General features: G+C 29.9%; 2 protein-coding genes across 2 annotated transcripts; both read left to right on the forward strand.

Annotated features, from left to right (window-relative positions):
• The first annotated feature begins 287 nt into the window (after window positions 1-287).
• Window positions 288-6,696, forward strand: LOC136977082 (15-hydroxyprostaglandin dehydrogenase [NAD(+)]-like). The gene is made up of 7 exons (XM_067272521.1): window positions 288-494; window positions 2,174-2,297; window positions 4,013-4,110; window positions 4,190-4,286; window positions 4,372-4,448; window positions 5,792-5,925; window positions 6,501-6,696. Exons 1-7 carry the CDS (start codon window positions 402-404, stop codon window positions 6,625-6,627), a joined length of 750 nt encoding a protein of 249 aa, XP_067128622.1. The 5' UTR covers window positions 288-401; the 3' UTR covers window positions 6,628-6,696.
• Window positions 6,697-9,244: 2,548 nt separating this feature from the next.
• LOC136977069 (uncharacterized short-chain type dehydrogenase/reductase y4vI-like) lies at window positions 9,245-26,556 on the forward strand. Its single transcript, XM_067272508.1, has 15 exons — window positions 9,245-9,411; window positions 10,814-10,937; window positions 11,709-11,806; window positions 11,888-11,984; window positions 12,067-12,140; window positions 15,920-16,053; window positions 16,557-16,670; window positions 19,749-19,773; window positions 19,987-20,082; window positions 20,786-20,909; window positions 22,357-22,454; window positions 22,532-22,628; window positions 22,707-22,783; window positions 23,680-23,819; window positions 26,430-26,556. The coding sequence occupies exons 1-15, from the start codon at window positions 9,319-9,321 to the stop codon at window positions 26,554-26,556; spliced, it is 1,518 nt and encodes a 505-aa protein (XP_067128609.1). The 5' UTR covers window positions 9,245-9,318.
• Window positions 26,557-26,936: the final 380 nt, after the last annotated feature.

The following is a 26,936-nucleotide window of genomic DNA, read 5'->3' on the forward strand; positions in this document are numbered from 1 at the left end:
GTCGATGACCATCTTGTAAAAAAAAATATCTAAGCAACCGATCTTATGTTATTCCTCTATCGTTTTCAATGATGATTGTTATAAATTTTTAAACTGGTCAGAAAGGAGGAAGAAGGGATAAAAAAGGGGATGAAAATTGGAGGTTAGTTTCAAAATCTAACACATTCAAAGCCATGAAATTCCAGATTTAGAAAAAGTGTAATTGGCCGTTTTTCAAACTATACGCCCCTTGAACTTGAACGATAACTCATTATCTAAACGCAATTTTATCATAAACAAAGATAATTTTTGTCGTTCTAGTTCTTCATAATCAGCAGATAAAAAGTTTTTTCTCTATGCTTATGAGATGTCGAGGTTTCCTTAGACTTTGTAACGGTTTGTAAGGAAAGAGATCAAAGAAGATGGATGTGGGAAGTGGAAGAGCATTAGTAACAGGCGGTGCGCAGGGAATTGGAAGAGCTGTTTGTGAAGCATTATTAAGCAGGGGATGTAAGGTAAGATTTTTAAATATATTGAAAAATTTATTTAAAAGTATCATTTCGAAAATTATATGTTTTTCGACTATTTCAAATTCATGATCTGTATTTTATACTATGCTTCTGTTCCATATCTTCAATATTAATTGGAATAAAATTAATTATTTTTAAGATATACAGAATATTTTGAAATTAAATATAATTATTTTTCATTTTTTAAAGTAATTTAATACGTTCTGCAACCTGTAAAATCACATTAATAATGCTGTGTAAGATATATATTAAAAATTACCTTTGAATTACGTAGAAATTTACACAAATAGAAAAAAATTTATTAAAGTTTGCTGAAAACTGCATACAACAACAACTAAATGCTTTGAATTGAGTTGAAAATTAGAAGAATAAAAATGAACTTAGGCATTTAAGAGAAGATAGACATTATGTGTTTTTTTCAACTGTACCGTGGAAGATTTTTAATTCGTTTTCGAGATTGTAGTACTTCTTTTGCCGTCTAGTATTCTTGATTTGTCTACCTCGGCTGCTTTAATAGCGGCATCGAGCTTATAGCCCGATAATTCGGCAATTCGTTTGGCTTTAATAATCAGGTTTACAAAGAAAACTTCATACTTGCATACTACATACTCATTTGTATCCTTGCCCAATATGCATATCCTGGCATAATGCAGTTATTGAAAAGTTTTAACCATGGCATGGGCATGGTTAAAACTTAAGACAGCATAAGCACAATTCCATATATTACAGGTTCTGACAAGTAAAGAATTTTCAGTACTTTCTATTTGCAAAATTTTTTCAACCTTAACTCAAAATAAGAAAAAAGTAAACTTTTAAGAAATTTGCGGGATTTCCCGGCTGAGACAAATTTCCCGGGTTAAAAAACAACCGGGATCCCGGAATCCCGTTTGAGAAACCCTACTTTTAATGTTACAATCGGTAGTTAGTGGCGCCGAGTTTGCCTCGCGAGACGATACAAATGATCGATGACGTTGTTATTTAAATTACACATCAAGAAATATATAAAAAATTCAAATTTCTTGCATTATACATTATTTTGAAAATAATGTTGAATAATTACGCAAGCTTGAAAGACGAAGAAATTATTTTTGTATACATATTTGTTGCGTGGATATGAATTCCAAAAATAGAAAATGCTTCAATAATCATGTAGACAATGTTCTTAGATATTAAATATAAAATAATAGTATGTTTGTATTTTTTATCGAAGTAAACCAGAAAAACTGATTTCCATGCATAATAGAAGGACTGGATTGGAGACATACAAATCACCCATAAAAATTAGATAAAATATAAAGAAAAAATCCAAATGTTTCACAATTCAAGAGTGCAATGGAAGAATTACTTAAGTTAAATTTTGATGTTTTCAAGAATTTTCTAAAAATTTCAGAAAAGAAGTGTTTTGAGAATTCCTGATAACTTTAACTTCTAAAGTTTATTACGAAGTCAGTAAAATATAAATTTTAAAATGCTTCAATAAAGTGTTTAGAACAGCAAGGCGAATATCCTTATCCATAAACCCTATTCGCTATGCATAATAAAACACAACTGAAAAAGGTATGTAAGTGTACTTCTGTATCTTATTCCTTCAAACTGTTATATCATATTTAAACAAACTAAATCATTTATAAAACTATATGATAATAATCCATTTAAATCTTTAGGTTTGCTTCGTGGACGTGAATTCCGAAAAAGGTCAGCAAACGGTCAACGAATTTCAGAAGACTTATGGAGAATCAAACTGCATATTTGTCAAATGTGATGTTTCGTCTTCGGAAGAGTTTGAAGGTATTGTATTTTACAAATTGCAGTAATTAAATCGAAGTAATTAATGAAGATATCATTAACACAGGCATATAATATTAAAATTATATTTGTAAAAATATAAATTTTCAAAAACTACTCTTGAATAAAGCACTAGAAGAAAGAAATCAAAGAAAGAATTCCTTCAAATGTAACAAATCGTTACGTTGAGTGCAGAAACTGCATTACTGAAACGTAACTTACCGTTGAATGTGACAATAGATTAGTGAAGAAATATATAACTTTTTACATAAATTTATGTCCGAATACAATCCTTAACTATGGTTTTGCTCAAGTATATGAATTTTGTGTAAAACACAGGATATCTCTTAAATCTGTATAACATTTAGAAAATTCATATGCACAAATTACGTCAGCTACAATAGCAAGAAATGTGTTAGTATTCGTAGAAACAAGAAACGAAAATTTTTTGTTCTATATTTGCGTGAATTACTTATAACTGCCAGGAGGCGAGTTTTATTCAAAATGGCGTTGACCCAAAATGAGAATGCGTCAGCTTATTCTTCAATTATTTGCATTACAATGCACCAAGCGGTTGATTTTAAAATTTCCACTTCGGTACTTTCACTTCTAATTGAATTAAAGGGCTCCAGACAAATATACAGTAGCTCTAAGACGCTCCACTGTTTCATCACTTGGCTGTAAATGTCCTGACCAGTTCTTACCTAAAAACACTCGTTCTGCTAAACTGTTCGTACCATTTAGTGCCATTCTTGTTCACTGGTGCAGGTTTGTTAAAATGAGCTAGAAGGAGTTGTTATACAGTGAAACACAGACAGTTTTGGACAATTTGATGACACAGAGCGCATTTTGCTGCCGTCTCGGCGCCATTTTGAGATAAACCTACGATTTGGCAGTTACCGCTTCAACTTGACCTGGAATTTAAAAAACGTCGTTTCTCTTCTTTCTTCTAACGTATTTTACGTCAAGTGTATGTCATAATTTATAAATTATGAATTTTTTGTCTCTATGACAACCGCCTTTCCATCGGTCTGTAATGGTCATAATTTCTGTCCAGAAATGGTAGTAATGTGCTTCCAAATCTCGCCTATTTATCCGACGTAACTCATTGCAAGTTTTATTTCTTTCTACTGATAAAACAACATCTGCATGGACGAAGTTTTAAGTCATTAAATGAGTTAAAAGTAGCATCTCAGGAGGCATTACGAGTAGTTGCAAAAGATGGCGTAAAGCAATGCATTCAGAAGCTGCGCGAGCGATGGAAAAAGTTTATCATCTCCCAAGGGGATTAGTTTGAAGGTGCTTGTGAGTTGTTGTTTTAAACTTTTCAAGAGGGAACGATACGCCAATTCCTCTGAACATTTAGATCTTACAACGTACTTTGTAAATTCATATATACAAGACACAACTTATCTTTTTAGAAGAATTGAAGCAACAAAAGTGGTATCCAGTTTGAACAGGAGTATTGAACATGATAATAAGAATATTTAATATTACTTACTATGACAAACTAAAATACAAGCCTTAGAAGATTTTCTGTTGAGTCTGATTAGCAATAGCTGCGAAATACGAGAAAAATAAGAACACAAATTTAGTTCATCTTTTTATGTTTTCTTTATCTGAAAGAAAACTGATGTTACATTTATTGTGGCAAATAATATACATTCAACTTTATATTACATTTATCGTTAATTATCATTATATTAATTCACTTACAGAAGCTTACTTGAAAGCCAAACAGACAATTGGAAATTTAAATATTTTAATAAATAACGCGGGAGTTTCTGAAGGACATAAAATTGTGGATATTAATTTGGTAAGTGTGAACACTTTTTATTGTTTAAAACTTCATTTCGGTGGTTACGAGATGAACTTATAATTAAAAAATATTGCAGAATGGTGTGATATACGGTTGCAACATTGCATTAAAATACATGGGAAAGAATAATGGAGGTGACGGTGGTGCTGTTGTTAATGTCGGTTCTGTGTTAGGTATATAATTTTTGCAATTTATTTTCACGCCGTGAACTTATGTACAGCACAATAATTCAAATATAGTTTCATACTTATATCGTAGGTCTCCAACCCATGCCATTTAGTTCTGTCTATTCAGCAGTCAAAGCAGGAGTAATTGCTCTTACAAGATGCCATGGAGTAAGTAGTCATCATAATGTGATAATGTATTTATTTAGAAAAATTTCAAATAAAATAGCAGTAATTATCAATGTTTCATATCGTTTATCTTATTAAATTTGAAGGGAACTGAACTAAATCATTTAAATTTCAGTATAAGATTATAATGATTGGAAAATATAGAAAGTATACCGACTGAAATAAACTCTTTGATAAACATTGCCAAGTGTCCGTGTATCTAAACCTTATGGAGTTTATGAATCAACAAAAAAAAAGAAAGTATAGTGTCAGTTATTTAAATCGTTGTTGTCTTAAAACTTACAAAGAACGATATTTTTGGACTGAGTTAAAGTGATGGGAATAAGGCAACACATCATATTAGCGATGTGCCAAGAAAAATGTCTTCCGGGATGACGTCTTATGGCTATAAGACGTCCTCCCGGCTAACAGACCCCTCTTTAGGTGTTATAGACGTGAAGAATACTTCCGAAACTGCAAGAGGTTCGAGAGATAACCCGCGAATACTACCAGTGCTGGGTACTCTGCCATTGTTGGGCGTTATGTTTAGAAATAAACTTGATAATAGAAAAGTTCAAAATAAAATATTACTTATAATTTAAAATTTTAATGAGGTAAATTATAAAGCCAACACTTGAAAGATAAATTAACGTTTACCAACAGCAGCACCAAATTGCGTCCCTGCGGATGAATTTTAAAGTAAAATGTGTTTTCCTAAAACCGAAAATACATACTGAGAACAGTATGTATACCAAGTTAGTTGAGATTTCTGCAGTAATTTCATTACTACTAGCTCTGAATATTAATCTTTAATTGCGATAATTGCTAATATCATACCCTGAATATTCCTAATCGTTTTCAGAAAGTTTCCATTTTCGTAGAATTTTTAGTGAATAAATTATGTGCGCAATATCTTTACTAAAAATGCCATATTAGTGTACATAGGCGAAAAAAAATGGAAAATGGAGAGAGGAATGCAGAAAGTATGACATTGGTTTGCGTATTTAGCTAGTTGTCATTCAAATTACTCAATATTTGACTCAATCGCGGTTAAAGTAATGCAGGAACACCTGTATAAATTAACAATACTTATATTTAATTTATTTATCATCATTTCGTATATTATTTTTTAATAAAATGTGCTTTCCGTTTCTTAATATGTTATAAAATACAGAATTGAAAGAATTTCTTATTTGACTGTATCAAAGATAATTTTTTCAAGTTTAACAAAAGTATATATTTATATAATAAAAATATAATAAAGATTACAAAAAAAAATTGTTTTTACGTCACATAAATGACCGTCGGCCATTTCAAATATATATATTTATATTTTACATCAACAGTTAAATTACGAAAAAAGTGGAGTTAAATTCGTGTGTGTATGTCCTGGTATGGTAAACACCGAAATGATGCAAAAAGGCGTTACATCAGGGGGTAAAGAAATGAGAGAATTTGTCAAAAGGAATCCCACAGTAGAGTAAGTATTAATCCTCGTGAAAATTAAAGAAATAATAAAATTAATAATATATATATATAAAAGAAAATCATTATCTGTTACATCAACTTAAAATAAACTTTTTAATTTATAATTTTGTACATTATTTTAGTTTCACTCTACAGCTCTTGTAGATTACGTAAATGTCATTTTAAACTGTTAAAGGAATTATGTAATTATAATTCGTTCAGAACATATTTTAAAATATTCAAATATATTATATTAATAATATTGAAAAATGTGTACAAATTTAGTAGTTACGTGAATTGACCATACATTGCTAATTATATATACAGATCATAAGAGACATTTATCTTTTATTATGATGCATTGAAAAATGCAATTTGGTTATTTGTAAACGTTATTTCCCAATCGACTTTATGTATATGACTTTAGCTATAAGCCGTGATGTATACCTCGAATACGGCCTATAACAATTACAAAACAGTTTAAATATAATACAATGTTGAGAGAAAAATTCTGTATAGACATTGACATTCTCGGAGAATTTCATTTTTGTATTTATCCGATATAATAATGATATAATTAATTTTCAGACCAAGTAAAGTGGCTGAAGCAATTATTCAGCTCATCGAAGAAGGAAAACCAGGAGCAGTTATGACTATTGTTAAAGGAGAGGAAAATGAATATGTACAATTTCCAAATAAAATATATATAAAATAGTATTAATTTTGCATAAATGTAAGTCATAATTAAAGACTTCTGACATGTAAACGCCAAATTACGAAAATAATCCCGTTCCTGTTACTTTTAATTTCGTCTTTTAATGATTCGAAAAGATTAATTAATTTTTAATAACGTCAAATCTGTATAAGCTGTGTATTAAATTAGTAAATAAATCTCGGAATCCTGTATAAAAGTATTTTTTTAATTAATTTTTAAAATTTTGACTATAAAAATTTAGAAATTAATGCAAAATTTATTGGCAGATATATAAAACAATTTATTATTTATACTTTAAATAAATATGTAAGCAATATTTGTCTTCATGTTCGAAAATTCGTTACAATATGTAACTCACCATAAATACCCTCTTCTTAATATAGATGAATGTTTTCATTGAATAATCCATGTTATGAACCTGCAAAAGTTAGACAGTAAAACCTGTCTAAAACGGAATACGAGTAAAACATAAATTGCCGAAACGGAAAAATTCGTATCGTGCGAATCCTGTTTACACAGGTTTTATTGTATGATTTTTATTTAAACCTATTTAAAGTTACATTTAAGAAAAGCTAATTATTGTAAGAATTTTCTCTTCAGAATTTTTGAAAGAATAATATTATTCGCCGTATATAATAAACAACTTTGTATAGCATCAGTGAAAGATCAATAAGAGGTGAGATAAAAAATCTGGACTGAACTCAGTACGGATTTTCTGTCTCATCCCTTAAGTTTTAATCATTATGACGTTTGAACTCGAAAAGATAATTTTGAAATATTCGCGTCAAAAATCACGTCATTACACATGCTGAATTACAGTGTACTGGTTTTCTTTACTACTATTACTTTTACTTTTCGTCATTGCGTCAAGCGAATGAGACGAGATCGTATCAAAACTGAGTTTATTGTCTTCTCACGTATATGCTACACATTTACCCGGAACAAGTTCGAACTAATTGGGTGAGTTTGAACTTGCTCCAGGAAGTGATGACTCATACCACTTGGGGTTCGTTGCTCCGTTTTCAAGACAGTTAAGGTGTGAAGGGTGACGTTCACCACAACAGCACACGAATTTTTCGAACATTTTCGTCAGTCAATTCCGAAAAATGGCTTTAAAAGCGTACATAGTAAGAGAGCATGTTGTACAAATGTACGAAAATAAATGCAATCACTCAAAACAAATGCGAAAATGCATTTTTAGGCGAAGGTAATAGTAAATCAACTGCATTTAATATTTTGAAGAAATGTGAAGTATCTAGAAAGTAAAAAAGAAAACCAGGGAGTAAAGGGAAATCGGTTGCTACAATGCAAAATATCTAAGATCATTGAAACAAATATTTGAAAAAAAAGATGCAGTAAGTCATGTGGAGAAAACTTAATAATTGTCATGGAACGTACGTAGATAAGCCACTTAAGAAGATGGACGTAAAAAAAAGGAAAAAGAAGAGTGCTTCAGAGTAAACTGTTAAAAGAAATTTCTGACATCTAAACGCAATACAGATGATTCGTAAGAAATTTTGAAGAACAAAACACGTTTAAACATTTAAGTTATATTGTTTCTTGGTGTAATTAAGACAATAGAAATACTGTAAATGTGATAACGTGAAAGAGGAGAGACGATATTTAGTTTAGAATTCAAAATGTAAAAATTCTTAAAGTGAACGTTCGTATGACTTATTGCATGTTACTGCATAAAATTTTAAATATCAATAAACCATGTCAGCAGAATAATATTAAAAATACACTTTTCTATTTACATCGAGAGAATATTTGCTATTAGTCACTTGATAAAGCTATTAAAACAACAATATTAAAAAATATATCGTAATTTGTGACTGCTACATTGATAGCAAATATCTGTCACCCATGCCGATTTTATGTGTTGTCAGCCTAGAAAATCTTATATTCATCAATAACAATCCTTTCAAAACATATGGAAATAAATAAACATTCAATTTATTATTCTTTATATAGTAATTTTGATTCTATGAAAATAACAAGTTGATTTCAATTAGGGATTAAGAGCACTCAAACTTAATTCTTTTTAAGTAAATTTACATAAATTTCCTATCTTACCTTAGTTAAAAAAATTCTTCTTAAATCCTGAAACGTCTTATTTAAAATATAACAAAAATCTTATCTAAATTTTATTTTACGAAGTCGACGTTTCTCGCTTTCGATAAGGAATTTACTTTCAGATTTTGATTACTGGAATTGTAAACAATAACATTTGAATATAATAAAAAATACTAAGTAAGTCAATGCAATATCTTATACTCTATATGACACGTATAATTTCAGTAACGTCTACGTCCATTTTGTAAAAAATTATCTAAGCAAGCGATCTTATGTATTTGTCTGTTCTTTAGAATGATGATAGCTGTAAATTTCTACGTAGCCACAAAGCAGAAAAAAAATAGAGAAAGGGCGATGAAAACTGAAAGTTAGTTTTTAAATCGGCAACATCCAAAGCCAATACATTTCAGATTCAGAAAAAATTGGCCGTTTTTGAAGTTATACGCCCCTTAAACTTGAACGATAACTCATTGTCTGAAAGCAATTTTATCATAAACAGAGATAATTTTTGTCGTTCCAGTTCTTATCTAGTTCTAAAGTTTTATCTTTCTACTTATGAGATGCCGAAGTTTCGCTTGACTTTGGAACGGTTTGTAAGGAAAAAGATCAAAGAAGATGAACGTGAAAAGTGGAAGAGCATTAGTAACAGGCGGTGCACAGGGACTAGGAAGAGCTGTTTGTGAAGCATTGTTAAGCAGAGGATGTAAGGTAAGATTTTTCAAATATTTTTAGAAATTTCTGTAAAATTATCGCTTTCAAAATTATCTGTTTTAAATATTCAAGATTTAATCGTATAGGCTTATTTATTTACTTATAGTTTGCCAGTCGTCATGATTTTCATACTAAATAAAATTCTAGAAAGTTTTTAGGGTATAAAATTTAAATTTCTTTCGTTATATAACATATTTCAAGATAAAGTTAGATAATGAAATTTTAAACAGAATGAAGTTATTTAAATATACATGTTTGTTATATGGGGGAGTTTCGATGAAAAAAGAAAGAAAAAAATTTTGCATGAATTGGAGCCATGTCTTTAAATGTTAAATATAGAATAATGCTTCACCTTATTTAATTATTATCGAAATACAACAAATCATTCTTGCTACTATTCAAACATGTCCCTCCAAAAACATACAAATCCTGTGCAAAAACAGATAAATATAAAGAACAAACAAAATTCCAGCAAGGAGTTGCTTAGCTTTCCCGATGTCATTTAGTAGCGCCAACTGTTACGATATTTTATTAATAAACTTTTTATGTTTTTAAATATTATGAAATGGCAAAACTCTTTATTTTGAGGGTAGGGATGAGTTTTATAAAAAAATTCTAAATGATAACGAGAAATTATTTATTGTGACATCGTCACAGTGCCGGGATGCAATTTTTAATCGTGTTTTTGTAATTTATTTAATTTAAAATATATACTCTCCACCTTATATGAATAGTGTGTTCCTTCTGTACATAATACTTTTCCTGTTAGCAAGCTCCTGAGCATCATATTTTTCCTGTTAGCAACAGTCATGTCGTCATCTAACTCCCTACAGGGCAAATTATTTGATTTAAAATAACGTGACTCGTGATCCAGACCGAAAGTTTCTACACATTCATCCGGACTTCTTGCTCCTACGCTTTTCATATCTGGTCTCGTATTTCATCTATCTAACTCCTTTCTCAAGATTAAGAGAGACAGCAGACGGAAGACAGGGAGAATTGATAGGCTCAATAACAAATAAACTCGTCATTTAATCCGACCCTACTGGAAATATGACTTTCGACCCCGATTATCTCTTCATGCCTTCGACATTTAATCACCAAAGTTATTGATCTTCAAATGAAGTGAAAAAATCGTGCTCCCAACCCAGCCACAAATCCATATACATAGAAAAATCTCCAAATTTTTTTGCATTTGTAGACATTTCAAGATCCACCGAGTCTAAAAATGTAAAAAAATCATGTTCGGTCATTTTCTGTCCGACCGCCATACTTTCTAACTTATATATAACAGAGCCGGGGAAAGTAAGAAAATAAAAAAAACGAAATGTTTCAAGAATATATTCAAATAAATCAATTGTTTTATAAAAATATTTGATAAAATTGTCTAAATATTTAGGTTTGCTGCGCGGATGTGAATTCTGAAAAAGGTCAACGCACAGTGGAGGAGTTGCAAAAGAGTTATGGAGAATCAAACTGTATTTTTGTCAAATGTGACGTGTCCTCTTCAGAAGAATTTGAAGGTATTTATTGTATTTTAGAAATTTAAGCGCTCAAATCTAATTAATTTATGAATATATCGTTTATATTTTAAAATATCTTTCTTATAATATATTTTGAAAACTAATCTTGAATAAACAATAGAAAAAATAAAATTTAAAGAAACGTAACGAAACTCTACATCTCAGTGTAATTGTCGAAATATATCTTATCGATGATTGTGGTAATAGACATCCGAAGAAATAAATATTTAATACAGTATATTAATAAATTCTAATAAATATTTTTCCAGAAATTCTGTCCTCAAATAAATATTGAGTTATATTTAACTGTGGTTTTCACTCAGAGTTGACAAAGACTCGAGGGAAAGTTGTCATAAGATATCAAGATCAAGAGCGTTAGTTAGTACTCTCTCAAGTCAGAAAGTCGACGTATCCTAGCTTTTATAGTATTGGAATCGTGTCAAATTTTACTTTCTGGGATTTTCGCACGTCTCCATGTTATAACAAAACCTTTTTTATAATAAATAATAAAAATGTTAATTTAAAAATAAAATCTTATAACGGCCGAGAAAGTTACGCAGCTCGTTGATAGATATTTTTCTGTTTTGTTCGATTCTCACATAAATATATCATATTTCTCACGGATTGAAAAAAAATTGATGTTTTATTCAAGATTAGTATGCTGACACAAATAGTACTCGTATAATTTTAAATTATAACAAAAACAACTTGTTATAAACTGTCAATTTTACGACATAGCCGTTATTTCTCACTAAATTAATTCAATTACAGAAGCTTACTTGAAAGCCAAACAGACAATTGGGGATTTAAATATTTTAGTAAATAATGCAGGAGTTTCTCAAGAAAATAAGGCTGTAGATATTAATTTGGTAAGTTTGAACACTTTTCATTCTTTAAAATTTCATTCTGAGTAGTTACGAGATGAATTTTATAATTAAAAATTATTGTAGAATGGTGTGATATACGGTTGCAACATTGCATCAAAATACATGGGGAAGAATAATGGAGGAAATGGGGGCGCTGTTGTTAATGTCGGTTCTGTGGCAGGTATTTAAAAATTCTGTGTTTTCACTTTGAGCAATAAACGTGTACTGTAAATTAATTCATGTATATATTTTACTTATATCAGGCCTCGAACCCTTTAAACTATCTATCTATTCAGCAAGTAAAGCCGGTGTAATTATGTTTACAAGATGTCTCGGAGTAAGTAAAGTCGTCATAATGTGATAATATGCTTATCTATTTAAAACAGTTTAGAACAAAATACTCATAATTATCAACGTTTTCACATTTTTTTTTTTTTTTTTATAATTCGAAAGTTTGTTGCTGTTTGGTTTTATGGCAAAAATAAAAATGGCGCAATACGTATAGGATGTGTTGAGAGGAATGTTTCCTGGAAACATTTTATAAGGATAACTGGCCCCTACTTAGGTGTTATTTATGTGAAGAAAACACAGAAATCTCCATGTCTCCAGTCCATTGGATTCTATTATTCAGATTTATTCCACTTGATCTCTGGTGGGCACTGTTAATTTTTGGAGGCAACATCAAAATTATTTAAATTTCAATTTAGATTTATGATAATTATAAAATACAAAATGATATATTTATAGTATGATCTATTTAAATTGATGCTGTATTACTGCATCAAAGTTTTAAGACTGGTAACGAATGTTCTTTTTTTGGATGGGGTTAAAATGATCGGATCGCAATATACGGGCGATAATGCCAAGAAAAATGTTCTTATGGGAAGATTCCCCTACAAGATTTTCCTACAGGAAACTGGCTTCTATTTAGGGTTTTTTTAGATGAAAACCCGGGAAACTCCACGCAGCCAGCCTGCAGTTCGAGAGGAAATCTGCGAACTACCTGTGTTCAGCTGAGTTTTCCACTCGACCACTAAAGGCATTATTCTTTTTCGACAAAACGCGAGAATAAAAAAATGTCAAAATGAAACGCTTCTTACATTCTGAAATTTTAATCTGTAAAGTAAATTATAAAATTAATAAACTCGAAAGATAAATTAATGCTCGATACCATAAAAATTTAATAGAAAAGGACAATCATAATTAAAATGTAGTTTTAGTAACTCTCTATACAAAGACTTATTGGGATAATCTTAACCGAATTTCACATACATATTATCACGTGTATATAATTTCGATTTTTGAAGGAAAACTTTTACTTCTAAATTTAATGATAGAGCAAAATTTGACGCTGCCGTCCCATTAATGTGCGTACGTTTTTTAACGCTTCCTTTAATGCTATACGTTTACATACGTTTTCTAACAAATTGGGTAAAATGGAGTCGCAAAACATTTCGATTGACGAAAATCCACACGTTCACCATCAAACTCCATTATACTTACCAAAGGTAACGGTGTTTGCGTTTTCACAGCTTCCTTTATCATTGGTCTATATTCTTTTGAAGAAAATTGTGAATCTGGTCAACGATATGTTCTGCTAATACCTCTAGACACGATTATTGGATCGGAATCCCTGTGACTTCTAAGCAGGTCAGTGGCATACCATTGTTCAAACTGCAGCAAATTCAGGTTTTGCAACCTGGAGATGGAGGGCGATAGAACCATATCTTTCATATATTCCACATTCCACTGCTGCAATTTAAATAAAATAATCACACTTTGTTTCTAAACTTACAAAATTCGATAGAAAACTTATGGAATATGCATATTAAAGGAACTGTAGAGCCAAATTTTGCCTTGTAAATCTGGCCTAACTAATGACAAGTGTGATTAAAATGGCCCCTTTAGTGCCCACAGTGGAGACGAAAGGAGGACTGAAGAAATTCAGTCCTTCTTTTGGACTGAACACTTTCCATTTATTTAGTCTTTCCTTAACAAAAAGGAAAGACAAAAAAAATGGAAAGTGCTGTGACTACATGCGGATACACTGTCACTGTGTGTCAGATACACTGTAAAGAACAGATTGTGAAGACAATTCTTTTCTTATAATTTGCAAATATTTTTATATTTTGTTATTGTCCTGGTCTTTGTATTTATTGATTATTTATTAATGTTTATGTTACAGTTAAAACCCGTTTTTAGTTAGAACGCGTTTTAACTAGTTGAAACTAGTTTATACTGGATGTCTTTGTTAAAACCCGTTTTTTCTAGTAAAAACTAGTTTTAGCTACATAAATATGTTTGTGAAAAAATAAATAAAGTTATGTATAGTGATTCGGGGAAGACGCCTAACATTTTGCTTACGTAGGAAATTATAGCGATAATTTGGGTTTTGGAGGCCTCTAACGAAAATATCATATTCTTGAGCATGATTTTCAAAGAAAACTTTGGAGTATATGAAAAATAATTGTATATTGTGTTTGCAATGACGACTTGTTTACTGTCTGGTATTTTAGTCATCTCACTCTAAGTATCCGGGTGAGATGCCAAATGCCATTAGGGTAAGATAACAAATATAATTGCATAAAATTAATTTTCGAATATCTTAATCAAATTTAATTTATCACATTTGTAGTACAAAGTACTTCATAGTAAGTATAACAGCACAGTTTAAATATTGTTAAATTTCCGTCCGTTCTAACGTGCTCTATAGCTAGCTGAAAGCTTTTTTCAGTCCAAAAACCTTTTTGAGAAGTCCTTATATAATTTCTACGCATAACCTGCAATAAAACGAAAAAACAAAAATTTATTACAAATATGCATATTGGAATTCCATTAACAAAAAATAAGCATATTACCCCATGGAAAATATGGCATCTTTTCCATTTGTCGGGGTAAGATGCCTAGCGGAGTCACGTGTTCTAGCATGTCCGATCGGGATCGGAGGTAACTCGCAATGGAAACTTTAGAACCTTAACTACATCACACGTTAATTGTTTTACGCAATATTTAATAAATTCTATTGTAACTTTTAGTTTTAAAATGATTCCAGAAACATTTCACAACAAAAACTTCGTTCTTATCTTGCTTTTATTCTTCTCATATGTAGAAAATGAGGTAACGGTAGCCAACTACAGGTTTTCGCACTCAATGTTGGCCCAACGATTTATTATACACACATGACAATATCTGACGTCACCGTTTGAAAATATCAAAAAGTAAGCAACTTCCTCCCTTTTCCATCTTACCTCGAATCACTCTATACGTTGCAGTCAAGACCATTTTTTAGTTAGGATGCGTTTTAACTAGTTGATACTAAATGTCTTTGTTAAAACCCGTTTTGTCTAGTTAAAACTAGAATTTACTACTAGTCCAAAATAAATTTGAGTTAAAACCAGTTGTATCTAGACAAAACGGGTTTTAACAAAGACATCCAGTATAAACTAGTTTCAACTAGTTAAAACGCGTTCTATCTAAAAACGGGTTTTGACTGTAACGTTTACATTTAATTTTACTTTATAATATTCTTTCGAATGTTGGGATATTTGTCATCATTTCATATGTTATATTGTATAAAATTTGGCTTCAGTTTCGGTCGGTAACAGCAACAATTACTTTCAATAAACTGTATTATTTTCAAATGACTTACTATTTGATAATACAGTAGAGCGTCGGTAACTGGAACTAATTGGGGACTGGAGTCCTTCCAGTTAATGATTTGTTCCAGTTTCCGACTTAGTACGAAAAAATACATTAACCTGTCCGACGTTCAAATTTTTCTCCGTTGCGTATTGCTTCCTGTTGAATTTTCGTCGATTTTAAGCCTAACGAAAATTTTTATAATAATCATCGAGGCTATCGTATCGTTAAAAATTATTTCTGCATTTTGTACAAACAAAATAAATATATTAAAGAATATAAAAAAACATGAAAATTATACTTTAGAAGTAAATTTAGTATCAAAAACGTTCGATTCAGCACGACACAGTCCGACTGAAAATCGTTCCACTTTCCGGTCATTCCACTTACCGACGTTCCACTTATCGACGCTCTACTGTATAATAAAAATTGTTCTAAGGTATAAGAAAATTATATATTTATATCTTACATCAATAGTTAAATTACGAAAAAAGTGGAGTTAAATTCACCTGTGTATGCCCTAGTACTATAAACACCGAAATGGTGCAAAATGAAATAAAATCAGAAGGGGAGGAGATGAGAGAATTTTTCAAAAAAAATCCTGCAATAGAGTAAGTATTAATCGTGATATTTAAAAAAATAATACAATTAATAATAAATATATCAAGTAAAATCATTGAGCTGCAATTTAAAAAAAATTATAGATCTATAACTTCTCATTGTCATCTGTTCGACTTTCCGTCCGTTTTTTCTTTCCTTACTCTTGTGAACGTAGTTAGATAGATTAACTCCGAGAGATGTGTAAACCGTAGGGGCAGGAGGCCCCCATTAACTATTCAGGAATTTTCAGTTTGCACTGGAAGTCACGTTATTTCAATTCAATTAATTTCTTCAACACTTGACACTCCATCACTTACATTGTGCATTCTACATAAAAATTATGGATAAGTAAAGGTTTCATTTAAGAAGCTGCAAGCTTCTCGAATAAGAAAACTTCCAAAATTGTCAATGACAGTTTTATTATTAAGTTAAGAGTAGAATTGTCTGAGATTCACAAATACCCAGAAAATTTTAAGTCCTTATTCTAATTAATAATGATATAATTAATTTTCAGACCAAGTGAAGTGGGAGAAGCAATCATTCAGCTCATCGAAGAAGGAAAACCAGGAGCAGTTATGACTGTTATTAAAGGAGAAAAAAATGAATACGTGAAATTTACAGATAAAATGTACATAAAATAGTATTAATTTTGCAGAAATTTTAATCGTTATTAGTAAAAATGTACTAATAATTTGATTAAATGATTTGGATTCATTAATTTTTAATGGCCTTAAATCTGTAAATTTTAAGGCAATAAATAAATCTTAAAATGCTCTATTAAAGTACTTTTTAATAAACTTACGATTTGACAATGACAATTTGAAAATTGAGATAAAATATGTCAAGAATAATAAAGAAATATTTACAAGTTTTAATGCGTATTTTATATAAAATCACAAAAATCAATCTTTTCCAAACTTCATAACTTTTTCAATAAATCTAAATATATAAAATTACTCGTCTTGACTGACTGAATGACAGAGTGATTTATTCATCTTCGCCCAGAGCAAACCGCTAAAACTAAAGAAGAGATGAAAATTGATAGGCCGTTAGGGAACGTCATGAAAACGCACACTAAACAGGGATTTTTCGAAATTCAGGAGAGTGTTAAGGCTTTACCTCAAGAACGGCTTCTACTGTACTTTTAGATGAGATTTTTTGTTTTCAACTACGTTTAGTCTTCATTGAGTACTTATGGGTAATAAATTGATAACATTTTAGACATTATTATAAATATTTTTATAAATTTCGATTTTTTAACCAAATGTCCGAACCGTTTTAAATTCGAATTTGTTATTACATATTGGTTTGATTATAGAACGATTGTAAACATTCGAGAAAATTGATCAAATTGAAAACAGTTCGTTTGATTTTCTGCAATTCTCTTCATTCTCAGCGGTAGGTGTTATTTAACATTTATCATAGTTGTTATACTGAATTTAAATGGTATTTCCTTGAAAAATTCGCGCGGGCGAAGTCGCGAGTAACAGCTAGTAAATCAATATAAACAGTGGCTTTATAATAAGAATGAAACAATTAAATAATCCATTTGGTGAGCCCTCTATACAGGATATAAATATATATATAACGCATTTAAAACAAATTTTACTATATTATATTAAAAAAAGAGTTATTTATTATAAGAATATCTCAGAATTTTATGAAAAAATACTTTCCGTTCCATAAGAAACAAAAGTTTCTTTGTGTTAACATCAATGATGGGTTACTGCGTAATTTGCTTGATAGAGTGTATTAATAAGTTAAATGTAATGTAGGGTTGTATGAGAGAAGGCAACATAAAAAAACATAAAACACATAGGCGATCTACCAAGCCGTGGCTCCTCCCAGGAAGATTTTTTAGGAAAACTGGCCCCTATTTAGGCATTAGACACGCGAAAAAACCCTGAAAACTCCATGAGGGTAAAGCGAACCCGCGACGAACTAGTAGTAAATGTAATACTCCTATAATAACAACTGTTACATCTGTAAAATAATTAAATTTTATAATTACATACTCAAATATAAAAAGTTATTTTAACATATGAAAGCAGATTAAGGCGCATAGTGTAGTACATTTTATTTAAATATTAAATTTCATTTATTATTTAAAAGAAAAATTAAGCTCAAATGATTTAATGTTTTACATTTATTTATCCATTTTAGCTTCTGAAGAGCCAATCAGAGGTCGACTGGCTACTGAATAGAATTCTATAGAAATGTAAATAAAACGTTCATACTTAGTTTCGTTCAAACTATTTTCAGTTTAATAACTTCTGCGCTTTTTGTCGAAAATTTCTGAAATTTCGCAGTAAAATTTGTGTATTAGGCAGATTGACGCTATTAAATTTTGGAATTTTAAATCTGACTCCATCGTTTTAAATAGTTTATTTTTGAGTAAATTTTGGGTAGTTATAGATCATCGGGTGGAAATATAAAGAGGATCGTGTATTGTATCTCGAATGAGGTCAAACATAATGACGATTTTGCTTGATATTAGCATTTACAAGTTTTTATAAAACCAATTCCTATCCTCAAAATTAAATTTTTTGCCACTTTACTACCCAAGGAAGCCCAGGGTGTAATGTTTACATATTTTTGTTAAAAATTTTTAAAAATTTCCTACGCTAGATTTTGACGATTTTGGGACATAAATACTCAAGAACACTCTCCCATGTGCACAAATGATATTTTGTAAATCCTAATTAATTCTGAGAAAAGATATATTAAAAAAATAAAAGTGTCACTTCTTTGACGCTTAATAACAAAAATGTATTTTGACATTTTTGGGTGCTTTGTTTTGCAACATAAAGACAGACAGTTGCTTGAATTTCCGTCGAACTACGGAAAAGTTATCCGAGTTCTAAAAAAAAGAACTAGATTACGTTTTTAATTCCCACTAGATGATACCTAGTTCTTCAATTGCCTAGTTCTATAATAATGGAAAGCTTCTGGAACAATGCGAACTATGTCATTTTTTTTTAAAGTGTGGACTTTTTGATTTCATTTTTGTACTAAAATACAATCGATTCTGTTTGATTGGGCCACCGGTTAATTGGGGCAGCCGCTTTTTTCGGCAAATCTCAAAGAACGGAAACCAAACTAATAAACTAGTACATAATTTAAACGCTTAAGACGAATTCGAATGCGAGCTCCAATTTATCCAAGACATGCTTAAATGCCAATTTATTTTATTTTATTATTTTTTTATTTATTTTATAGTTTAGATTACTTTATTTATTTACTTTACTTTAGTTTAATTTAATTTCTTTATTACACTGTTCTTTTTTATCTGTACTTTTCGTCATATTTTTTCTTTTTTCAACAATAACTTACTTATAATCTTTCATATGTGACAAGTTACTTCTTAAACTGCTCGCCGGATTAATTACATCGATAAACATCGTCTTAAGTTTCTCGATGTCACCTATCCAGTAACAGTTAAAAGTATAAATAGTTTTTAATAAAATATGATTACAGATGGCTCCACTAAATGTGTCCGGGAAAGTTAATCAACTCCATGCTGAATTTTTTTCTAATTATTTTTATGTTTATGAATTCGAAGTTTCTATTATTCGATAAAGATTTTAAATACTTTTTAATATCTTTATCGAAAAATTCAGATGAAATTTTTATACACATAACCAACTACTGTAAAAATAAACAATAACATTTGTAGATAATATGACATAAAAATTATTATTCCCAGACAGAAAATTAGAAATAAATCGTTGGTAATAAATGGAGGCATTTAAATAAATCAATATCTATATATTCGACCGGTTATTAAACTAATTTATTGTTTGACAGCAATTTTATCATAAAATAGATCGTTTTTATCGTTCGAGTTCTTACCAATCGATAGATAAAAGTTTGATTTTTATACGGTATCTACGAGATGGCAACGTTTCTTTAGACTTTGCAACGGTTTATACAAGAGTTAAAAGAAGATGAACGTAAAAATTGGAAGAGCATTAGTAACAGGTGGTGCACAGGGAATAGGAAGAGCTGTTTGTGAAGCACTGTTAAGCAGGGGATGTAAGGTAAGATTTTTAAAATATTTTAAAACGTATAGACTCATTAAGTTTCCTGTAATGTGGCAAAGATCGTGTAAGATTCCTGTAATGTGGCAAAGATAATAAATATGTAACTATAACGATTGAAATTCGAAAAGTTTGCATAAAAATCGTTATGTTATATTAAGAGATAAATACACCACTGCACTGATAATTTTTATTACATTTAATATGTATAAAATATAAATATTTATAGAAATTATATGAAACAAATTGTAAATATTTTTCTAAGAATATAAATTGCTCTTTATCAAATTCACTAAAAAATTATTAAATAAATAAAAATTTATAGCTGTAAAATTCAAATTTCTTGCATTGTATACTTAAAGATAAAGTTGGATAATTAAATTTTTAAAAAGATGAAATTACTTAAATATAAAGGTTAATTGCGTGGATGGAAGTTCCGATAAAAGAAAAAAAAGAAACAATTTGAATAATCAATTGAGGAATATATTTACAAAATGTTGCTTTATTTTATAAAGATATTTGCTTACAATCGAAATAGAGCAAATTATTTCTGCTACTATGTAAAGATGTCCCCCAAAGAAACAAATCATTAATAAAAACAGATAAAATATAAATAATAGAAAAAAACCAAATGTTTCAAGAATATATTCAAACAAATCAATTGTTTTATGAAAATATTTGATAAAATTGTCTAAATATTTAGGTTTGCTGCGCGGATGTGAATTCTGAAAAAGGTCAACGCACAGTGGAGGAATTGCAAAACAGTTATGGAGAATCAAACTGCATTTTTGTCAAATGTGATGTGTCCTCTTCAGAAGAATTTGAAGGTACTTATTGTATTTTAGAAATTTAAGCGCTTATATCCAATTAATTTATGAATATATCGTTTATATTATAAAATATATTCGTAATAAAACCAATTTTCAAAAAGCATTCTTAATTATAACCGCACAGATGCAAAGAATATATTTTAAAGAAACGTATACTTCAGTATAATTACGAAAACAACTTAATGCAGGAATAAATATGTAAACAAATGTACATTTAATGCAGTCATTTTAAATTAAAAATCGTGGTTTAAAATAATCATCGTAGATTTATACTTCAACAAGGGTTTTGCGCTTTTCTTAAGTATAGTAAAACCTGTATAAATCGGACTAGTAAGAATGAGTTTTTCCAGGTTGGCAGGTCCGTTTTGAGCAAGTTTTTCAACACAGAAATTCGTTACGTTCCTAAGAATTATTCCTGTTTAAGCAGGATTCCGTCTTAAACAGGACTTACTGTCTAAGACGTGTATTAATTCCGCATGAAAATTAGTATAATTTGTAACGATTTTTGAAATATTGAACCTTTTCGACTTTCAAAGGAGTTATTGTAATGCATTTATTTCTCAAAAAACTTATGAATAAATAATAAAATACAATGTAACTTCGATTTAAAGATCTCGATATGCGATTTGATTACAATTAACAAACAGATTGGTTTCATGATTAAACTTGTTTTGTGTTTATCTGTTGTCTTAATTACCATTTTCTTACAATTAAATAAACATGTGTATGATAATTTATGCTCTCTGCTCTTATTTGGTTACAACAACGCAACACGTCATCGATCTGCGGACATCTTTTGTGGGAAACTGGCATTAATTCGTGTCTGGTTTAAATTTTATTAATTTGGACCGATGGCATATAGCAATGCAACATGTAGACGTTCTACCAAAAAGGAGTGCCTTCTGCTAAATCATTTATGGAAAACTGTCCTTTCAGTTACGTATTAAACACGTGAAGAAAATTTGGAAAACTCCCAAAGCCAGTTCATAGGTCAGGCGCGAACCTGTGACGAACTTCCAGTGTTCGGTTGTGTTACGCATACAGGCTCTGGTGGAATCGTTACTTTGCTTAAAGTGTCTTCGTGAAAATAGACAATTAGCGTGGGTTTATTAGTTGTTCTTTGTAAGGAGAAGTTTTAAAACTATTATTTAAAATGCACGAAAATAGTGAATATATTATCTGAAAAAGAGAGCCATACAATAAGACATATTGTAAGTTTATTCAAAAGGCATATACGGTATATCTGTTAAAATCCATCAAGTATCAATTCATCAAGTCCTTTTTTAAAAATCTGTCTTGAAGAAACTTCATGTTACATTCTAGATTAGTGTACTGTAGCAAATAATACACGAATAATTTGATGTTACGACGATAACAATTTTATAAAATTACTAATTTTATGAAACACCTTTCGTTGATTCTCATTAGATTAATTCTATTGCAGAAGCTTACTTGAAAGCCAAACAGTCATTCGGCAATTTAAATATTTTAATAAATAATGCGGGAGTTTCTCAAGGTAATAAAATTGTGGATGTTAATTTGGTAAGTTTGTGCAGTTTCCATTCTTTAAAAGTTCATTTTATTCATTCATTATAAGTTTCACAATCAAAATTTTACAGAACGGTGTGATATATGGCTGCAATATTGCATTAAAGTATATGGGGAAGGATAATGGAGGAGATGGTGGAGCTGTTGTTAATGTTTCTTCTGTAGGAGGTATTTAAAGATTCTGCAACTTTGTTCCGTGCACTTAATTAAATTCAGACACTCATTTTTTAAAAATTTATATATTAGGTCTTCAACCTTTGCCACCAAAACCTGTCTATTCAGCAACCAAAGCTGGTGTAATCATTCTTACAAGATGTTATGGAGTAAGTAAAATGATGGTAAATGCGCGAGTTTAAGTACATATCTAGATAACTTTGTACAAAATAATTGCAATTATCGATGTTTCGCCATGTTAAATTTTCGAAAATGAACTCTGTTATAATTTTTATTGTGTTATGCATTTAATTATGACTGCTCTTTAAGCTCTTCTATCTCTTAAATTATTGTAATAAATAATAAATTAACGAATGAATCGTCGTTAATAGAAAATCTAATCGGTTATTATTACAATATTTCTGATTATAAAATTATATACAGTAGAGCATCGATTATCCGACTTAATTGGGGACTGGGGTTGCTCGTATAACTGAAAAGTCGGATAACCGAAAAGTATGAAAAAATACATTATTAGCAAGGACGACGCCAGCCAATGGGTAAGGGGGGGCAAGATGATGTAAATTGATAGAGGATATGAATTGTATGTAGGTAAAATAGAAACGATTTATAAAGTTTTAATCATTTACTATGTACCGGAAAAGAAATATCTCAAATAAAACATTTTCTTTAACTTACAAGAAGCCTAAGAAAATTATTTTAATTAAAACTTAGCATTTAAATAACTTTTTTGAATTTCTAGGGGAGGGCAACTGCCCCTCTGCCCCTCCTCCTGGCGACGCCCTTGATTATTAGTATAGTGTATTAGGCCTGGTTTAAATACTAGCCTCCCTTTCATGGTCGAGCCAGTGCTGCAAGCTAAAACATGCAAAAATTTAACAAAAATAATAATAAAGTAACCAAGACATAACCAAATATTGTAGCGCCACATCACTAGCGGACATTTGAATTTGCCGATTAGAACGCGATCGGTTAACCGATAAGTCGGTTAATCGGGAGTCGGATAATCGATGCTCTACTGTATTTATATTTTTTACGTCAACAGCTCCATTATCAAAAAAGTGGAATTAAGTTCACCTGTGTATGCCCAGCGCCTGTAAACACTAAAATGTTTCAAAATGATGCTAAAGCCACGAATATCAATAAAGAGTTTATAAGAATATTAGAAAGAAATCCACCAATGGAGTAAGTATTACTTGAAGTGAAATATTAATTATAATTAATTATAAATTTGCAAAATAGAACCCTTTTAAAGAGAATCTTTTAATTCGTTTATTTGTATATTATCCATTTTAGCCATTGTAAATTAAGTAAATTCCATTAAAATCTGCTATATAAATACAGTCAAACCTGTTTTTGTGCGGTCTTTTTCTGTTCGATTTTTATTTGTGCGATTTTTTTTGTGCGGTATATGAAAATTTCAACCAAATTGGAACATAATTGACTCCTGTAAATTTTTTAAAAACTCTATTGGTCGTTTTCTATGACATCAGCAGGTTTTTTCATTTTTTATTCAGTAAAATTTTTTTCTCATACGTTTATTTCGGTCCCCTCTTATTTTGATAGCATAAAAACCATAAATATTATGTTATATTTGAACAGATGCGGTAAGTTAGCTCCCCTCCAGCTTTAGACTGCAGGTGTGAAATTTCACGCCTTGTTAAATGAAATAACACTTCCTGCAGCTATATTAATCAAATAAAATCATTATTTAACGATTATTTTTAACTTTTTAATGTTAGATTCGTATTTAAGTGGAAATAATTAATTAATATAAAAATTAAAATTCTTAGAAAATTTTTTACCCCATTAGGTGTTGCAGAAAAAGGCCCAAGGAGTTAAAAAAGCAATTCCTAGTATTTCGTACGGTTTCGAGTTATTTTCTACGTGAGACTTTTTTTATGCGGTCCCTATTCACCGCATAAAAAAATATTATTTTAATTGTGTTGCGAAAACTATTTTTTATAGCCACTCGTGAAGTTTCGCGCGATTTTTTTTTATGCATTTTCTTTTATGCGGTCCCTATCCCCCGCATAAAAACAGGTTTGCCTTAATGTAACTTATACAGAATGTGTTTTATAAAAACACTCAATTTATGCAAATATAAGAAGAGTCTATGTAGCAATCAGCTTAATAAACAAACTAATGAAACTGACTACATCATTGGTTTGCTCACTTGCTGCTTGTTACTCGTCATCCATAGCCTTTGAATAGTACAGTAGAGCGTCGATAAGTGGAACCAATTGGGGACTGGGGTCCTTCCAGTTAATGATTTGTTCCAGTTTCCGACTTTGTACGAAAAAATACATTAACCTGTCCGATGTTCAAATTTTTCTCCGTTGCGTATCGCTTCCTGGTGAATTTTTCTCCGTTGCGTGTCGCTTCGTGTTGAATTTTCGTCGATTTTAAGCCAAACGAAAATTTCTATAATAATCATCGAGGCTATCGTATCGTTAAAAATTATTTCTGCATTTTGTACAAACAAAATAAATATATTAAAGAATATAAAAAACATGAAAATTATACTTTAGAAGTAAATTTAGTATCAAAAACATTCGATTCAGCACGACACACTCCGACTGAAAATTGTTCCAGTTTCCGGCCATTCCACTTACCGACGTTCCACTTATCGACGCTCTACTGTACTAAAAACACGTAAACAGGTGTAGTGGCTGTATGAATTGACCATACGTTGCTAATTATATTACAGTTCATATGAGCAATTTAATTACTCAATACGATGTAAAACATTAAACTAGAAATAATTTATATAAATTTAGAAATTAAGGTTGATAAGAAAAAATTATGAATGTGTTTACTTAATAATTTCAATAAATTGGGAAATTCAAAGTGAAATATTTTAATAGAAAAGACAGGTATTTCTGTTATTAAAATTGATGTTTATTTGCAAAAAGTTTGTTGTTTCTTATGCATTTTTTATAAAATATTTTAAATATATTTAGAAAATATGGTTAATGTTACCTATGGTTTCAAAATGGCGGCTCGTCTTTGATTCAAGGAAACAAAAGAACGAAAACGATGAGGACGCACGTTCTAACCTAATTTAACCTATTCTAATAATTTGATTGGTAATAATTATGGTAATTTATTAGAATAAGTTAGGTTAGATTAGGTTAAAACGTGCGTTCCCACTGTTTTCTTTCTTCTGTTTCCTTGAATCAGAGACGAACCGCCATTTTAGAACCATATGAAACATTAACCAAAAATATTTATGTAATTGAAAATATTTTTCTCGAGACATCCAAGAAACGTTTAAAAATATCTAAAAGAAAAAATAAACAGTTCAAAGAGTTATAATTTGTAATTCAGAAATTTAAAACACAACCTACAGTATCGAAGAACACAGTTTAAATTTACTAACCACTAAAATAGCAACAGGGTATATGAAATTTGTGTGTACAAGTAGAAGAAAGATTTAGTGTTTTGTATGGCGTTTCGAAACAGATAGGCAAATCAACAAGAAGTTTTTATTAAATGAATTCATTTCATGAAAATCTTAGAAATTACAAATGTAAGATGCGTTGGTACGAATTTCAAATTGTAAATTAATAATTATTGACATCTGTAATGTTGATACAGAAGACGAAGCGTATAAAATGAACTAAGGTTATAATAATAATATCAAAAAGTGATCAAAGTTTATGAATCGCGCAAAAATATTCTTCTTAAAGTGAAATGAACTAATATAATTCTGAATAAAAACTTGAAATTCTTGAAGGATTTTTAATCAATTTTGAGTCGTGTCAAATTAATAATAATGTGATTAATTTTCAGATCAAGTGAAGTGGCTGAAGCAATTATTCAGCTCGTAGAAGAAGGAAATACAGGAGCAGTTATGACTGTTATTAAAGGAGAGGAAAATGAATATGTACAATTTCCAGATAAAATGTACTTAAAATAGTATTAATCTTTGTATAAATGTAAGTCAAAATATTTTCAGTTACAAACGCCAAATTTTTAAAATAATTCAACACGTTTTATTTTTATTTAGTGATTCGAGAGGATTCATTTTTTCTCAGTAATGTTAAATCTTTATAAATTATAAATTTTCAAAATCCTGTTAATTGTTCAAGTTATGACTTGATAATTTGAAAATTAAAGCAAAATTTATTGGTACATGTAATAAAACAATTAATGATTTATTATGTATATTTTGTTAAACTAAATATTTTATTAAAATTAATCTAGTTTTGAAAAATTCGTTACAATTTTTAATATATAAAACGATATAAATAGTTTTCTTTTTAATGAGATTAAACAATTAATTGAATAGACCATATT

The sequence above is a fragment of the Centruroides vittatus genome, unplaced genomic scaffold, assembly GCF_030686945.1.
Source record: "Centruroides vittatus isolate TY-2023 unplaced genomic scaffold, ASM3068694v2 contig_439, whole genome shotgun sequence".
Lineage (NCBI taxonomy): Eukaryota > Metazoa > Arthropoda > Arachnida > Scorpiones > Buthidae > Centruroides > Centruroides vittatus.

Bases quoted from the DNA above. Each gene is read 5' to 3' on its own strand.
- LOC136977082 (XM_067272521.1), top strand. From the start codon at position 402: ATGGATGTGGGAAGTGGAAGAGCATTAGTAACAGGCGGTGCGCAGGGA. The intron at 2,298-4,012 runs GTATTGTATTTT...ATTCACTTACAG, and splicing joins GTCTTCGGAAGAGTTTGAAG to AAGCTTACTTGAAAGCCAAA. The intron at 4,449-5,791 runs GTAAGTAGTCAT...TTACATCAACAG, and splicing joins CTCTTACAAGATGCCATGGA to TTAAATTACGAAAAAAGTGG.
- LOC136977069 (XM_067272508.1), top strand. From the start codon at position 9,319: ATGAACGTGAAAAGTGGAAGAGCATTAGTAACAGGCGGTGCACAGGGA. The intron at 12,141-15,919 runs GTAAGTAAAGTC...TTACATCAATAG, and splicing joins TGTTTACAAGATGTCTCGGA to TTAAATTACGAAAAAAGTGG. The intron at 20,910-22,356 runs GTACTTATTGTA...ATTCTATTGCAG, and splicing joins CTCTTCAGAAGAATTTGAAG to AAGCTTACTTGAAAGCCAAA.